Source organism: Eulemur rufifrons, chromosome 2 (genome assembly GCF_041146395.1).
Source record: "Eulemur rufifrons isolate Redbay chromosome 2, OSU_ERuf_1, whole genome shotgun sequence".
Classification (NCBI taxonomy): Eukaryota; Metazoa; Chordata; class Mammalia; order Primates; family Lemuridae; genus Eulemur; species Eulemur rufifrons.
This window is the reverse complement of record NC_090984.1, coordinates 43,722,066-43,739,891: the sequence shown is the minus strand read 5'-3', so window position 1 is coordinate 43,739,891 and position 17,826 is coordinate 43,722,066. Positions and strand designations below refer to the sequence as shown.

At 35.0% G+C, this 17,826-nt stretch overlaps 1 protein-coding gene across 2 annotated transcripts in view; it reads right to left on the bottom strand.

Annotated features, from left to right (window-relative positions):
• Window positions 1–329: 329 nt before the first annotated feature.
• The window catches only part of COPS2 (COP9 signalosome subunit 2), a 36,912-nt gene continuing 19,415 nt past the window's right edge, over window positions 330–17,826 (bottom strand). For both annotated transcript variants that reach the window (XM_069460175.1, XM_069460178.1), the window contains exons 7-13: window positions 15,240–15,414; window positions 14,836–15,014; window positions 14,679–14,731; window positions 3,843–3,940; window positions 2,543–2,625; window positions 1,784–1,842; window positions 330–1,119 (exon numbers count right to left, since the gene is read on the bottom strand). In XM_069460175.1, the coding sequence (XP_069316276.1) occupies window positions 975–1,119; window positions 1,784–1,842; window positions 2,543–2,625; window positions 3,843–3,940; window positions 14,679–14,731; window positions 14,836–15,014; window positions 15,240–15,414 (792 nt within the window). In that variant the 3' untranslated portion in view covers window positions 330–974. The remainder of the gene's footprint in view (window positions 1,120–1,783; window positions 1,843–2,542; window positions 2,626–3,842; window positions 3,941–14,678; window positions 14,732–14,835; window positions 15,015–15,239; window positions 15,415–17,826) is intronic.

Here is a 17,826-nt window from a genome sequence, read left to right as displayed (position 1 = left end):
CTTCCAGCATGATCACTATGCAGGGTAACATTCATTTAGCTGTCTATGTCTGGCATATTTGTTTAAAATGAACATTCTGAGAGTTAGAATTTATTCTTTTAAAAAGGAATATCATTCTTAAAAAAAAAGAATTTTATTCCTTTAAAGCATCACTGTCAATAAGTACTATGCAAGTGTTTTGTTAGAAAGTAGTTCTCCTTACTTTATCAATAAAGACTACTTTTAAAAACTTGAAAGCAAATAACCAACTTATTTGCCCCCAGGCTTTTAAAAATCATTAACTGAAGATAAAATAATTTGAAATTTCTAAGGTTCTAAAAAATAAAACAACAACCCCAAATGTAATAAAAACACATCAAGAACCAAACTACAATTTCTGAGCTGCACTGTTTATTTTGCTGCTTGAAACCTAAGTGACAGTATGCCACTATAATTATGGGGTTTCATCTAAACCTTTACTACACTGCAGGTACAGAAATATACGGACACATTTCTGGAGAATTGACATTTTGCAAAATGCAGCAAACATTTTAATTTATACATGAGAAAAGGAAGTGTTCAAAAGGGTATGCATTTCAAGTTATTGCAGGTTATTTGTGAGAGAATTTCTGCAGGTAAAACATGTTTAAATTTAACCAACAGTAACGTGTCAGTGTATTTAAAATCATGACAAAAATCTTCTCTCTGGTCATGTTGCCCATGACAAATTACTATGATGTTGTACGTTTAGGGCAAGATGTCAATACAGCATAAATCCCATGGTATTTTGGTTTTCTTCTGGAGATTAAAGCTGTTTTTTCTTGGGATAAATGCAGCAGCAAAACACAAACCAGTTGATCAAAAAAGCACTTCTGCCATAACTCCAATAATTTTCAGGACACATCAACCGACAGTAGTTTTGCCATTCCCAGTTCTTTTAAGGATTACATCTCTGCACTGTTGCCTTAAGGACGTCTGAAAAAATTTGTTCTTTGTTAAGCCAGTTTACTGACTACAGCCTGGTTGAGAGAATTTAGTTGGTTGGTCCATTTATCTAGTGCAGTATATCGTGCACCACCCCTCTTCTGATGATCCAGTTCAAGGAGCTGGTTGACTTGATCAATTCGGCCATGAATAGTGCTGGAAATAAATAAAATAAGATGTGTCTACAAATGATTTCCACTAAGCATAGTTTCTGGACTAATACTTCATAAACTATAATATCAATAAATGCAAAAGAAAAAACTGCCGCCTACATTAAATGAGTGAGTTCAATGTTAGTTATAACTTCACTTCCTTATTCAAACTCTAGAAAGAAACTGGATTTCAGCTACCTTTTACCAGTTTTACTGAAAGAACCACTGGGCATAGACTTATCTGATTAATCATAGGCAAACGTCATTTGTGAAGCTTTAAATACTGTACTGATTTTAAGAAAGACATAATTTCATGGTATTCATTATGAGTTGACTAATAAAAAAGAAAGATATAATTTCAAAACTGTTATGTACCATATACTCTATTAAAAAGATACAAAAATACTGTTTAAAAAGTAAATTTAAATTCATTAAATAATTCTTTAGCTGTATACAAGTCATACAATGAATGAGAAATCCTTGTGAAAAACCATTTAAAACTTTTTCAGAGATCATGTATTTAATATGTTCATTCACTTATCAAAAACCATTACACACATGTCTCTTATGCTTTTTATAAAAAATCATGAATTCAACTACTACTTGTATCACCATTATTCAAAATTTATGGTCCCAAACATTTGATTAAAAAATAGCAAAGTACTTACTTATCCAATATGCACTGCACCAGCAAGCTCTCCACATCAGCTACATCTATGTTTAACTCCTAAGACAAAAGACTTGTTATAAATTCTACTATTTAACATTTTAAAAGACTTCAATATTTTATATAATCATTCTAATTTAAATTCATTTCCATTGCTAAATGGAAAATTAGTGAAAAGAAGATTTTTAAACAAATATCATTACTTCAAAATATCTGAGAACACAGATCTGGTAAAGATTTAACTTTGTAATTTGTGAAGTATATTCCTGCCATAATTTTATTGCGATTGAGGTTGATCCTTAATCAATATTATATTTTAACTACTGTCTGCTACAATTTTCTCTGAGACTGAAAGAATTTTTAAAAGGAATTTAGTGATTCCCAATTTCTTTGTTGCAATGTTAAAGCTCTTTTCTGTTAATTTAGCCAAGAAAACACAGAAAAATTCACATTAAAAGTAAAGACCAATCCCAGATTCAGGACACTGGGGAGGAGTACACAAGGTCGCGAGTTTGAGGCTGTAGTGTGCTATGATTATATCATAAACAGCCACTGCACTCCAGCCTGGGCAACAGGGTCTAGAGACCCTGTTTTTTCAAAAAACAAACAAATAGAAAAGTAAAGACCTTAAGTTATGCTTAATTTTTAAAATGTATTATTATAAGATATTAATACCAAGTTATTTTTAAAATGGAAGATAGGTATACTACGTTTATAACTATAAATTATAAACATCATTAAAATCCATGAATGTAAATACCTTAGAAATAAAAGGAATATGTATTCTTGTGTAAGGCTTAATTAATTTTATGAGCACTTGTGTTCTGATGTTTCGCAAAAGCTCTGAAAGAAAAGATAAAATAATAATAATATATTTGTATTTAACAGTTTGTATGATATCTTTATAAATTATTATGTACTCCTAAATCCTATTAACTATATCATTTCTTTTCAAAATACATCTTTCTGCTTGGCAAGAACATGAATTGCTTAGATTTTAAAATATTTGGATTCAATGGATGGACAGTATGATCAATGGCTGCCTCTCCCATAACTTGTTGTTCCCACCTCCTTAATTTTGTTCATGTTGTGACTGTACTAAAATATCCTCTTGCCTTCTCAATACTATTCCCCTGCCCATTATTTTTCAGCAGTTAACATCTTTCAAGAAACTCTGATTTATACCAGCCAAATTCCTTGTTTTATGCTCTCTTGAAATCTATAATTTACATAATGCTTTCACAATTTCCTACAGTTTCTTCACATATAATTGTCTAATTTTTTAAAACTAGATTGCAGTTCATGGACAAAGTCTCTACAATTTTATGTAACCACAAAGTATAGCATAGTGGGTTTATATAAGTATAGTAGGTTCATATAAGATTTAAAAATGCTTTGAATGAAAGAGAAAGTGGGGAATAACAGAATATTACTTCTAAAGTGTTCTTCAGATTTTCCTGATACATCTGAAATTTAGTCCCAAATGGCCATTTCAAAAACCTTCAAAAAGCTCCATAATAGATGGCAGCAATGGAGCTATTAATATAAAAGAGGTCCCAGAACAAAGGGATGATTTTCATCTTTGGGAATTCAACAGAACTTATTAAAAATCTCATTCACTTACTGGTATGAAACCTTCCCAACATTACCTTACCTTTTGTAGGAAATGCATCTCAGTATTATCTATAGCAGAATATTCTCAAAGCTTCTGTTTATTTGTCAAAAATAAACCCTAAAAATTAACTTTGAACCTAAGCATTAATAATAAACATGCAACAATATCTAAATTAGAATAAAAAGGTAAAAAGGACAAAAACCTTAAACAAAATAGATATCATATAAGAACTTGATTATGTTAATATGAAACTGGCTAATGATGTCTTTAAAACAACTTTATAATTTTAAAGAGTATACTATTCCATGACAGCATTTAGAAACATTTCTACACTTTGCAATAAACAGAACAAAAATGGCTTAATTCCAAGCAGTATTTGAAGTATTAAGAAGTATTTGACAGTGGCAAAGAAAGTAATAGAATTTAGTCAGCAGAAAGAGTATACCTTCAATGTGTTCTCTTATGAAAGGATCATCCATGATGTTGCTGTGATTTGTTTTCAGAATTTTTTCAAATTCAGTGATGTCATTATTCTGATAGGCACTAACAGAAAAACAAAAAGTGTAAATTTTGTCAAACATGAAAAAGTCATGTATTTTTTTTTTTTTTTTTGAGACAGAGTCTTGCTGCCTAGCTCACAGCAACCTCAAACTGCTGGGCTCAGGTAATCCTCCTGCCTCAGCCTCCCAAGTAGCTGGGACTACAGGCATGCGCCACCATGCCTGGCTAATTTTTTCTATATATTTTTAGTTGTCCAGATAATTTCTTTCAATTTTTTGTATAGACGGGGTCTTGCTCTTGCTCAGGCTGGTCTTGAACTCCTGACCTCAAGCGATCCTCCTGCCTCGATCTCCCAGAGTGTTAGATTACAGGCGTGAGCCACTGTGCCTGGCCAAGAAGTCATGTATTAAATGAGTTAACCCAAAGAGTGTGTTTCTCAATTTTCATATGCAAAAAATCTAAATTATATAGTTGTCATAGAATTCAGTTAAACATACATACATCCTTCTGCCAAAAAATAAATCTCCTTTTTAATGCCTTTTTTTCTTTCTTTGAGACAGGGTCTTGCTCTGTCACCCTGGCTGGAATACAGCAGAGTGCTCATCGCTCACTGTAGCCTTGAATTTCTGGGCTCAAGGGATCCTCCTGCCTCAGCCTCCTGAGAAGCCTGGACGATAGGCACATGCCACCACACCTGGCTCATTTTAAAATTTTTTGTAGAGACAGGATCTTGCTATGTTGCTCTGCCTAGTCTTGAACTCCTGGCCTCAAGAGATCCTCCCAAAGTGCTAGGATTACAGATGTGAGCCACCACACCCAGCAACTTTTTTTTTTTTTTTTAAAGGAAAGACTGAATAAATCTTCTTTTGGGGTTATATACTATATTTATACATAGCAAATTAAAATCATCTCAAAATCCTGGTTGTGTTAAAAGTTGACATTAAAACATTTAACAACTATTGGCCAGTGTGGTGGCTCATGCCTGTGGTGGCCCAGCACTTCGGGAGCCCAGGAGTTTGACACTAGCCTAAGCAACATAGCAAGACCTCATCTCTAGGAAAAAAAAAAAAAAAAATTAGCTGGGCATGGTAGGGTACGCCTATAGTCCTAGCTACTCAGGAGGCTGAGGAGGGAGGATTGCTTGAGCCCAGAAGCAGGAGGCTGCAGTGAGCTATGATCATGCCATTGCACTCTAGCCTGGGAGACAGAGTGAGACCTTGTCTCAAAAAAACAAAACAAAACCAAACAACCCAAAAAACATTTAACAACTATTTAATGCTTGCTGTCTTCAAATTAAATTGTATATTGAATCCCTAATTGTTCATAATGAAAGAAACCAGGTTTCATGTACACTATTACATGAAGGAGTTTGACCTTGCCTTTCAAGTAAGAAAGTATATCATCTCTGAAGGTTATTCAGAAAATGCAGCTTCCTAATTTTAACTTCTAGAAAGCCACAGGCAACTGTCAAAATGTTTCAAAAGGGAACATTTGATTCTGAAGTCTCTCTAGCCTTAAAGTTCCACTGAAACATATAGCAGAGACATCAAGGACAGATAATTAGTGCCAAATGGGCATACACACAAAGTAGAGAGTGATGGAATTCCTTGTTGCAGAAGGCTAAGGGCTGATTTATGTTCATAATTCTCTGAGGTATCTAGTATTTACTCTTGAAATAATTCCATGAGGCACTGTGGGGATTGTTAAAGGTGCTGAGAAGGAAGAAGCCAACCTTCTGGATACGGCACCACTGTCTGCTTTATATGTAAGACATATCATAAGCCATTCTGCACGCCCTCTGCTGTGCTTCCATCTGTTGGGTCGCAATGTAACTTCATTTTAGGGGCAGGTGATTCAAGTGCTTCAACGGGAATTATTTTCCTCTAGTCTGCTGGCAACTGACTAGGAAGATAAAATTAGGAAGCATTACTTTCTTACTTATCCAAATACATTACTGTAATATACTATAGGAGGACATATTCAAGTAGTGAAAACATTTGCACACATGTATATTTTATAATATATTTGCATGCATGTATAATTTTTCCATTACTTTTTTTTTTAAAAAAATCTTATACAAATTGAGAAACACCAAGGGTTACTTGTTAGGATTAAAATTTACCATTAAAACAAGTTTCTGACTTCCAATATAGAGGCTTCACTGGAGGGAACAGTCAGATATAATAAATACATAAAGAGTTATTACTTTTTAAAGGTCTGATAAATCATTCTTTAATCCATTTAAGTGTAGCCAATTCAATTTATGTGAAATATCAATGTCTAGGGCAAAACTCTTACTCAGTATTTTTTTTTTTTTCTTCATTTTTCTTTTAAATTACTATGGGACTATAATAGCTATATATCTTTGTGAGGTAAACGTGATGTTTTGATACAGGCATAGAATGTGGATTAATCAAATCAGGGTAATTGGGATATCCATCGTCTCAGGCATTTATCGTTTCTTTGTGTTAGGGTCATTCCAATTCCACTCTTTCAGTTATTTTAAAGGATAATTGTTGATTATAGTCAACTTTGCTGTACTATCAAGTATTGTCCATTCTGTCTAACTATGCTTTTGCACCAATTAACCATTCCCACTTTATTTCCCCCTCCCCACTATCTTCCCAGCCTCTGGTAGCCATCATTCTACACTCTGTCTCCATGAGATCAATTGTTTTTAATATCAGCACCCACATATGAGAGAGAACATGTGAGATTTGTCTTCCTGTGGTTGGCACAGAAAGTTTTTTTTTCCTTTGGTAGAGATGGGTCTCACTCTTGCTCAGGCTGGTCTAGAACTCTTAGCCTAAAGGAATCCTCCCGCATTGGTCTCTCAAAGTGCTAGGATTACAGGCATGAGCCACTAGGCTGGCCAGCTTATTTCACTTAATATTCTGCAGCTCCATCCATGTTTTTGCAAATAGCAGGATTTCATTCTTTTTTGTGGCTATATAATATTCCATTGTGTATAGGTACAATTTCTTTATACATTCATCCATTGATGGACACTTCGGTTGATTCCAAAAAGTGGCTACTGTGAATAGTGCTGCAATAAACATGGGAGTCCAGATATCTTTGGGACATATGGATTCCCCCTCCTTTGGATATATAACCAGCAGTGGGAATGCTGGATCATATGATAGTTCTATTTTCATTTTTTTGAGGAACCTCCATAATGATCTCTGCAGTGGTTGCACTAATTTATATTCCCATCAACAGTATTACAAGGGTTTCCTTTTCTCCACATCTTTGCCAGCATTAGTTATTGCCTGTCTTTTTGATAAAATACATTTTAACTGAAGTGAGATCACATCACAGTGTAGATTTACATTTCTCTAATGACTAACGATGTTGAGCATTTTTTGATATACTCATTGGCCAGTTGTATGTCTTTTGAGAAACGTGTATTCAGATCCTTTGCCCATTTTTTTAATCAGATTATTTAATTTTTTCCTATTGAGTTGTTGGAGCTCCTTATATATTCTAGTTTTTAGTCCCTTGTCAGATGAGTAGTTTACAAATATTTTCTTCCATTCTGTGGGCTGTCTCTTTCTTTTGTTGATTGTTTCCTCTGCTGTGAAGAAGATTTTGGCTTGATGTGATCCAATTTGTCCAATTTTGCTTTGGTTGCCTGTGCTTTGGGGGTATTAATCAAGAAATCATTGCTCAGACCAATGTCCTGAAGTGTTTTTCAGTGTTTTCTTTTAGTAGTTTCAGGTCTTAGAGTCAAACCTTTAATCCACTGTGATTTTTGTATATGGCTAGAGATAAGGGTTTAGTTTCATCCTTCTGCATATGGACATCCAATTTTACCAGCACCATTTATTCAAGAGACTGTCCTTATCCCACCGTATGTTCTTGGCAATTATAGCAAAGATAAGTTCAGTATAGATGTATGGATTTATTTCTGAGTTCTCTATTCTGTTTCGCTGGACTATGTGTCTGTTTTTATGCCAATACCATGTTGTTTTGGTTACTACTGCTCTGTAGTATATATAACTTGAAGTTAGGTAATGTGGTTCCTTCAGTTTTATTCTTTTTGCCCAGAACGGGTTTGGCTATTCTGGGTCTTTTGTAGTTCCACATAAGTTTTAGGATTAGTTTTTTTATTTCTGTGAAAAGTGTCTTTGGTATTTTGACGGGGATTACACTGAATCTGTAGATTGCTTTGGGCAGTATGGACATTTTAACAATATTGATTCTTCCAATCCACAAGCATGGAATGTCTTTCCATTTTTTGTGTGTCTTCTTCAATTTCCTTCATCAATGTTTTCATTACAGAGATCTTTCACTTCTTTGGTTAAGTTTATTCCTAAGTATTTTATTTGTAGCTATTATAAATAGGATTAATTTATTCATTTCTTTTTTAGATTGCTTACTGTTGGTATACAGAAATGCTACTAATTTTTGTATGTTGATTTTGTATCCTGCAACTTTACCGAATTTCTTTATCCTTCTAATAGTTTTTTTGTGGAGTCTTTAGGTTTCTCTAGATAAAAGATCATTATCATCTGCAAACAAGGATAATTTATTTCTTCCTTTCCAATATGGATACCCTTTATTTCTTTCTCCTCGTCTGAATGCTTTAGCTAAAAACTTTCAGTGCTATGTTGAATGACAGTGGTGAAAGTGGGCATCCTTGTCTTGTTCCAGATCTTAGAAGAAAGGCTTTCAGTATACTTGCTGTGGGTCTGTCATATAAGGCTTTTATCACATTGATGTTAAGTTCCTTCTATACCCAGTTTTTTGAGAGTATTTACCATGAAGGAATGTTGAATTTTATTGAATGCATTTTTCAGCAGCAATTGAAATGATCTATGGTTTTTGTCCTTTGTTCTGCTGAAATGATGTATCACATTGATTGATTTGCATATGTTGAACCACCCTTGCATCTCTGGGATGAATCCCCCTTGATCATGATGAATAATCTTTATAACATATTGATGAATTCAGTTTGCTAGTATTTTGTTGAGGATTTTTGCACGTATGTTCATCAGAGATAATACCCTACAGTTTTCTTTGTTGTGTCTTTGTCTGGTTGTGGTACCACGGTGATACAGGCCTCATAGAATGAATTTGGGAGTATTCTGTTCTCCTTGATTTTTTGGAATAGTTTAAGGAGGACTGGTGTTAGTTCTTCTTTGAATGCTTGGTAGAATTCAACAGCGAAGCCCTTGGGTCCTAGGCTTTTTTTTTTTTTTTTTTTTTGATGGTAGACTTATTATGCTACTATCTTGTTACTTGTTATTGGTTTATTTAAGTTTTGGACTTCTTCCTGGTTTAATCTTAGTAGGTTGTATGTGTCTTCGTCTAGGAATTTATCCATTTCTTCTAGGTTTTCTAATTTATTGGCTTATAGTTGCTCATAGCAGTCTCTAATGATCTTTTGGATTTCTGCAGTATAAGTCACAATGTCTCCTTATTCATTTCTGATTTTATTTATTTGGGTCTTTTCTCTTTTTTTCTTTGTAAGTCTGGCAAAAGTGTGTCAATTTTATCTTTTCAAAAAACCAACTTTTCATTGGGTTGATCTATTGTGTTTTTGAGGGGGTTTCAATTTCATTTATTTCTGCTCTGATCTTTATTTTTTTTTGTCTGCTAATTTTGCATTTGGTTTGCTCTTCTTTTTCTAGTTCTTTTGAGATGTATCATTAGGTTGTTTATTTGAAGTTTTTCTACTTTCTTGATGTAGCCTCCTATTGCTATAAACTTTCCTGTTATTACTGTTTTAGCTGTATCCCATAGGTTTCGATATGTTGTGTTTTCATTTGTTTTGAGAAATTTTTAAATTTCCTTCTTAATCTCTTCACTGACCCACTGGTCATCCAGGAATATATTTGTTAACTTAATGCTTAACCATGTGCTTGTAGACTTTCCTTCCAGTGTTCCTCATTATTGATTCCTAGTTTTATTCCATTGTGGTCAGAAAAAATACTTAAAACATGATTTCAATTTTTAAAAATTTTTAAAGACTTGCTTTGTGGCCTAACATATGCTCTATCCTTGAAAATGATCTGGGAGCTGAGGAGAAGAACTTGTATTCTGCAGCTGTTGGAGGAAACTTTCTATAAATATCTATTAGGTCCATTTGGTCTATAGTGCAGGTTAAGTCCAACGTTTCTTTGTTGATTTTCTCTCTGGATGATCTGTCCAATGATGAAATTGTAATGTTGAGGTCTCCAACAATTATTTTATTAGAGTCTCTCATCTCTTTTTAGCTCTGATAATATCGGCTTTATATATCTGGGTACTCTAGTGTTGGGTGCATATATATTTAGAATTGTTATATCCTCTTGCTGAACTGTCCCCTTTATAATTATAATGACTTTGTCTCTTTTTACAGTTTTTGTCTTGAAATTTATTTCATCTGGTAGAAGTACAGCTGCTACTGCTCTTTTGAGGTTTCCATTTGCATGGGAATATCTTTTTCCATCCCTTTATTTTCAGTATAGATGGGTTTCTTGCAGGTGAAATATGGTTGGCTCTTCTTTTATTAATTCGTTCAGCCACTCTATGTCTTTTGATTATAGAGGTGACTCCATTTACATTCAATGTTATCATTGATAGGTAAGGACTTACTACTGCCATGTTATTATTTGATTTCTGGTTGTTTCGTGGTCCTCTCTTTCTCTCTTCCTTCCTTCCTGTCTTCCTTCTTTAAAACTGATTTTCTCTGGTATTGTTTTAATTTCTTGCTTTTTATTTTTTTGCATTATCTGCTTTAGGTTTTTTGATTTGAGGTTACCATGACCCTTGTAGAAAACATTTTATAACCAATAATGTTAACATATGACAACTCCGCTCATAAACAAACAAGCAAAGAGAAATCTAACAAATTCTACCCTTTAACTCCATTCCCCACTTTTTAACTTTTTGTTGTTTCCATCAGTATCTTCTTATACTATCTATCTCTCAAAAAGTTATTTTTGATACCGTTTGTCTTTTAGTCTTCCTACTCAAGATATAAATGGTTTATGCACTGCAAATACAGCAATAGAATATTCTGTATCTGTGTATTACTGTTACTAGTGAGCTATATACATTTAGATTTCCTATTGTTTATTAATGTTCTTTTCTTTCAGATTGAAGAACTCCTTTTAGCATTTCTTGTTGGGCAGGTCTGGTGTTGGTGAAATCCTGCAGCTTTTGTCTGTCTGGGAAAGCATTTCTCCTTCATGTTTGAAGGACATTTTTGGAGGATATAATATTCTAGGGTTATGTTTTTTTCCCTTTGCACTGTGAATATATCATGACATTCTTTCCTGGCCTGCAAGGTTTTCAATGAGAAATCTGTTGTAAGACGTATTGGAGCTCCTTTACAAGTTATTTCTTTTCTTTTGCTTCCCTTAGGAACTTTCCTTTTTAAGGCCAATAACTCTTAGATTTGTCCCTTTAAAGCTATTTTCTGTAACTTATAGGTGTGCTTCATTCTTTTTTACTTCTTTTTCCTTTTTTCTCTTCTGACTGTATTTTCAAACAGACTGTCTTCAAGCTTACTAATTCTTTCTTCTGTTTGGTCAATCTGCTTCTTAGAGACTCTGATGCAGTTCTCAGCTTGTCAACTGAACTCTTAAGCTCCAGAATTTCTGCTTAATTTTAAAAACTATTTCAATCTCTTTGTTAAATTTCTTTTCTTTTTTTGAGATAGAGTCCTGCTCTGTTGCCTGGGCTAGAGTGCCACAGTGTCAGCCTAGCTCACAGCAACCTTAAGCAATCCTCCAGCCTCAGGCTCCCAAATACCTGGGACTACAGGCGCATACCACCATGACGAACTATTTTTTTTCTATTTTCAGTAGACGGGTTCTTGCTCTTGTTCAGGCTGGTCTCAAACTCCCGACTTCAAGCTATCCTCTTGCCTCAGCCTCCCAGAGTGTAGGATTACAGGGGTGAGCGACTGCACCTGGCCTTCTTTGCTAAATTTCTGATAGGCTTCTGAATTTCTTCTGTGTTATCTTGAAGTTCATTGAGATTCTTTAGGACAGCTATTTTAAGTTCTTTGCCTGAAAGGTCACATATCTCCATTGCCCCAGGTGTGGTCACTGGTACCTTATTTAGTTCGTTTGGTGAGGTCATGTTTTCCCAGGTGTTCCTGATGCTTATGGATGTTTTTTACATGTATGGGCACTGAAGAATTAGGTATTTGTTTTAATCTTCACAGTCCGGGCTTGTTTGAATCTGTCTTTCTTAAGAAAGCTTTCCAAGTATTCAAAGGGAATTGAGCGCTGTGCTCTAAGCCTTTGGTTACTGCAGCTGTATTAGGACTAGGGTTACCTCAGGCTCATTAATGCTGTGACTCTTGCGGACTGCTGGTAGTACCGCCTTGGTGGACTTCGGTAAGATATGGGAGAATTCCCTGGATTACCCAGCAAAGCCTCTCACTCTGTGTTAGGGTGCTGGAGTTGGGGGAGGAGTGATGTGGCACTCCCTTATAGCTACCAACACCAGGTCACACCTCAATCCAACTCAGTCTCACTCAGAGCCCACGGAGAATCCTGTCAGGACCAGGTCCTTCCCTTCAGGGCAGCATATTTCCTTTTGGCCCGAGGTGGATACAGAAGTGCCATCTAGGAAATAACGGCTGGACTCAGGGGCCTCAGGAGTTTGCTTGGTATTTTATTTTATTGTGGCTGAGCTGGTACCCAAGGTGCAAAAGAAAGTCCTCTGAACTCTTCCCTCTCTTTTCTCCAAGTGGAAGAAGACTGTCCTTGAGCTGTACTGCCTGTAGTTAGTGGGGGAGTGGATAACACAGGCACTGGCACTGGCTTGGGAACCACCACTGGTGTCTCACTGGGTCATGTACATCCCAAGTCCACTGGTTCTGAGCCAGCACAGCTGCAGGAATTGTCCAAGGACTGTAGCCTTTGTGACCCAACTGCCTTACAAATTTAGACCAGTTCCTAGGCTCCTTTTTGTCAGCTGGTGGTGGTGAGGCTAGCTGGAACTCGGGTTTTTGGGTGGAGTATTTCTCTCTTGCCAGGCTGGTCTAAATGTTTCCTCTGAGGGCACTGGCAGAATTCTGCCCTGTGCTGTGTTCCCCTAAGTAAGGGCAGCCCTGGGTTTCAATGAATGGTCCCACAATCACTTCATTCTTCCTCTCCTGAGCACACAGATTCTGTCTCCACTTAGGGTGCTGGCATGGTACTTCTGGGGGATAGGGTGGTGTAGGCAATGCAAGATTATCTTTTCTGCCCTCTTCAGTGCATCTCTCCTTGATATAATTTTAAAAGCAGGTAGTATGATAGCTCACCTGATTTTTCTTTCTTCTAAAGGTCCTTGGTTACATGGATAGTTGTTGAATTTAGTGTTCATGCAAAGGGATGAGCGTTGGAAGTTTCTATTCAGCCATCTTGCTCTGTCCCCTCCCCGCTCGATATTTTTTTAAGAATTTTAAAAGTTGAAACTGCTGCTTAGCAATTTAATATTATAAACAAATTTTAAAAAGTATTATGAAGTTAATCTCTAACCAAATCAGTTCTTAATTAATTTGGACAAATATAGATGAAAGAAACTGTTTGAAATAAAGATGGAGAAGTCTCCTTTCATAAGAAAAACTAAACCTAATTCAATAACATATTAAAATAAAGTTAACAATAAAGAAAAAATTAATTTTTTAATGTGGCAAGTTAGGGGTTTTATTCCCCTAGCCATTCCTAGTCCCCCTAAAAAAACCCTTATTTTCACTTTTTTACAGCTAAAATTAAGGTTTCCTCAAAACAAAACACCTAATAACTTGTAAAAGTCATAGCCAAATAACAACAAAGTAAATGAGGACATTTTAAAAAAGGAACTTAATATCATGAAATAAGCTATTTTCTCCAAGTATATAAAATTTATATGTAGGTGACTCATAATTTGTAAGTAACTTCGTAGTTTTTTTCTAATGAGAAAAGACTACTAATAGAACATCTGATCATCTAAATTGCCTCTATATGCTTGCAAAAACAAAACTGCCCTATGTTCATAACTATATTTTTCTGGCCTTGGTAAACTCAGCTGTACAATCAAAGATAAAGGATTTGAAGAAACTTAGTAAGTTTCTTATAATTCGCTACAAAGAAAGTTCACAAAAGACTAGGGTTCCATTTATTCCTAGTCCAGAGGAAAGTTTCTCTTCTTCACTGATTCTTTTTGCAAAAATAGGCCTTCTCTTCTAGGTTTTTTGTTTGGTCTGATATTCTATAATTTTGTTTAATATTAGTTGATTATGGTAGATTCTTCAGTGGCTAACTGTCATTATTCACATCTTTCCCCACAGGAGAATTAAAAAAAATCCTTGGGGTTTCTTACCAGTATGACCCCTCTGTCTCCCCACTTCAGAAAATTATCCATTTTAAATATTTTCGTCTTGTCATTGAGAAAATATAGTTTTATGCATAAAGAAATATGTCTATGCAGTCTTGTTTTACTGAAAATTCTTCACTCTTTTTGAAGCAATTCATAATTTCACTTTGGATTAAGGGAGGGAGAGGCAGTAAACACTGTAAAATAGTATTTTAAGACATCCATAGTTTTCTACTGAAAAACAGCAGGTGCACACACACACACACACGTGGATAATAAAAAAACCAAGCAGTGGATACTTTATAAAATCATTTGACTACAGAAAACAGCATAATAAATTACTTCAGAAGATAATTTCACAAACTTCCATATATTTCATATGAAAATACAAAAGAGCAAATGCTGAACATAAATGGAATTCTTAAAAGTTCTCTCTCTCTCTCTCCCCTTTATGAACTGCTTTAAGGACATTTACCTTAACTAAGATATAAAATCTTACCTTACTAAATTCGTCATTGCTAAAATTTCTGGATCATTTTTGTACGGCTTGGCCTAAACACAGTAAAAGAAAAAATTAACTGTTTATGTACAAAGAAATTACATTTATTTTCGCAAAACATAGCTGATAAGAGAAATTAACAATTAAGCACACACACCTCTTGTGAGTCAAATGGATTTATTCCCGATTTCATTAGCATATTTGCTAAGACCAAATATTTTAAGCAAGTGGTTCGTCTTGGACTTCCTGATTCATCATAGTTCTTAAAGGCTTCAAAAAAATCAGTGTGTGCCTTTTCAAATTCACCTTCTCTCAAGTGCATTTTACCACCACATTCTGTAAAGAATAAAACATAAGAGAATATTTTCAGTAATATAATAGCAAGAGTGACCACTTTATAAAGGTCAAATGAAAACTATGTCAGTACTTTCAGTCTTTTAATTCTATAACCTGAATAGAACTGGCCCCAAGGTATACACTCTAGTTCTAAAAAGCAAGCGTATCATTAAACACCCTGCTATCTTCCTAAGTCATCGCCCACCCTCTCCAAACCAAACTTGCCTCTGATAACTCCCATGATCAGTGGATGAGGGATGGCAGACTTGATGTGAAGTGACTGTTCATAGAGTGCTTTAAGTTTTTTGTTATTTTTCTGTGCCGTGTACATTTGAATTTCCAAAGCATATATTTCTAATAACTGGGTACCTTTTTTCAGGTCATCTTCTCCATCATCAGTCTAGGAAAGCAAATATTTAACTTCAGTCCAGAGAGAATTCAGACCATTCCCTTAGCCTGGGAACTTTACATTTATAATACTATTTCTCTGTGAAAATACAATGCAAATTTTAACTGGGAACTAGAGTACTAAAAACACCACTTTTAATGGCCAAAAAGAAACCAACACATTCTTTCTATTTTCTGGTTATTCGATAAGGAAAAAGATATTGGATGAGCCAGAAGTTTTCTGTACAGTAGTACCCTCTTATCCACAGAAGATACATTCCATGACCCCCAGTGGATACTTGTAACTGTGGATAGTACTGAACTCTATATATACTATGCTCTTCCTATACAGTAGATCTGAACTTAACCACATCAATAGGTTCCTGGAAACTGTGACTGTAAGTGAAATGATGTGTAACAAAACCAATTACTCCCCCTCATCCACGTTATAACAAACCAATGTTTTTCTGAGGATCTGCTGTACATCATTTCACTTAATGTCAAAAGTTTCCAATGACATGAAATGTGGACTTACTCTACATACATATGATAAAGTTTGATTTATAAATTAGGCACAGTAAGAGATTAATAATAAACTGATAATAAAATACAATAATTATATTGTAATAAAAGTTATGTGAATGTAGTCTCTTTTTCTCTCTCAAAATATCTTAATATTTTCAGACTGTAGTTGACTGCAGGTAACTGAAACCATGGAAAGGGAAACCACAGATAAGAGGGTACTACTATACATATAAAATGTTTTAATGTTTACATTTTTATCTAGGAGATTTATTTTGGTCTTCCCCAAATCTTCACAGCTGCTTTCAATCCACTTAATCAAAAAGCACTTCCTGAGTGCCTTCCATGTGCAGGCACTGGGTCTACCTTAGGGAAATACAAAGTTAAATAAGCCAAGGTTCCTGGTTTCAAAAAGTCACAATCTAGTAGAAAACTAATCTGGAAGTAGATAAATTACAATATAAATGATAATGATTCTAGGGGAAGCATGAATCAAGTGCCTAGGAGAACAGGAGAGAAAGGGACTAACACTCCTGGAGATATCAAAGGAATCACAAAGAAGGTGACATTGAGGTCATCTTTAAAGAGGACTGACAGCCCACAAAATGTGGGCCATGATATGCAGCATATGGCCAACAGTCAGATATTTGTAAGTATCAAACACTGTCATACATTAAACAGAAATTTAGTGTTTATTGGGTCTTCCAGCTTAAAATTTTGTTTATTCACTAATGAATCATAACCAGGCTAAAATATATGACATGTAAAATAATTTGTAAATTCAGATCATCCATCTCTGCCTGAACATAATTCCATCAAAATACTAAGTACCATTATGCTATTTACAATCCAGGTGGCATTTTTCTTCCTTCTTCTTCTTTTTTTTATGACAGAGTCTTGCTTTGTTGCTTGGGATAGAGTGCAATGGTATCATCATAGCTCACTGCAACCTCAAACTCCTGGGCTCAAGCAATCCTCCTGCCTCAGTCTCCCAACGAGCTGGGACAACAGACACGTGCCGCTATGGCCAACAAAGTTTTGCATTTTTTGAAGAGATAGGGCCTCACTATGTTGGTCAGGCTCGTTTCAAATTCCTGGCCTCAAGTGATCCTCCCACCTCACCCTCCCAAAGTTCTCGGATTATAGGCATGAGTCACCACACCCAGCCCAGATAACATTTTTCTTATGTTCCTAAAGAAATCAACCAAACTTCTTCAGAGGGTTTTTTGACATTCCTTATATACATACTGACAGACCTTCCTTCATTCAGAAATGGCTTCTCTAACATTTCCATTTCGCATGGAACTGAACCTACAATTGTTTATGAATCAGACTAAACTTTCCTAAGAATGTGTAGGTAAGAAATAATTGTTCTGCTTTATAAGGCAAAACTATTAAATAAAAATATCTGTTGGTGAACCGTTTAGAACAGTTTCCTAATTGTTTTCCCCATCCACAGAAATGACACATATATTATTAAAATAACAGTATTAGGTACTGGAAGAGCTTAATATTTAAAACAGCATTTCCACATAAAATTTAAACTAATATTAAATGACTTGACCAAAACAAAACATGAAATACAAAATGAAAGCACAATTTAAAAATTATACAGCTGACCTGACCATATGGCCATTAAAATTTAAATTAATTAAATAAAATTAAAGACTCACTGCTTCTGTCACACTAGTCACATTTCAAATGCTTGATAGCTACATGTAGCTAGTGTAACCACACTGGATAACACAAATATAGAACATTTCCAGCATCATTTGAAGTTCTATTGGACAGTGCTGCTACAGAAGATTCATATATCATAAATCAGAATATAAAGTATCTTTATAAGTTTATACTATCCTGGCTCTATTTTCATAGGGTGCATAACTAAATATCAAGGCTTATT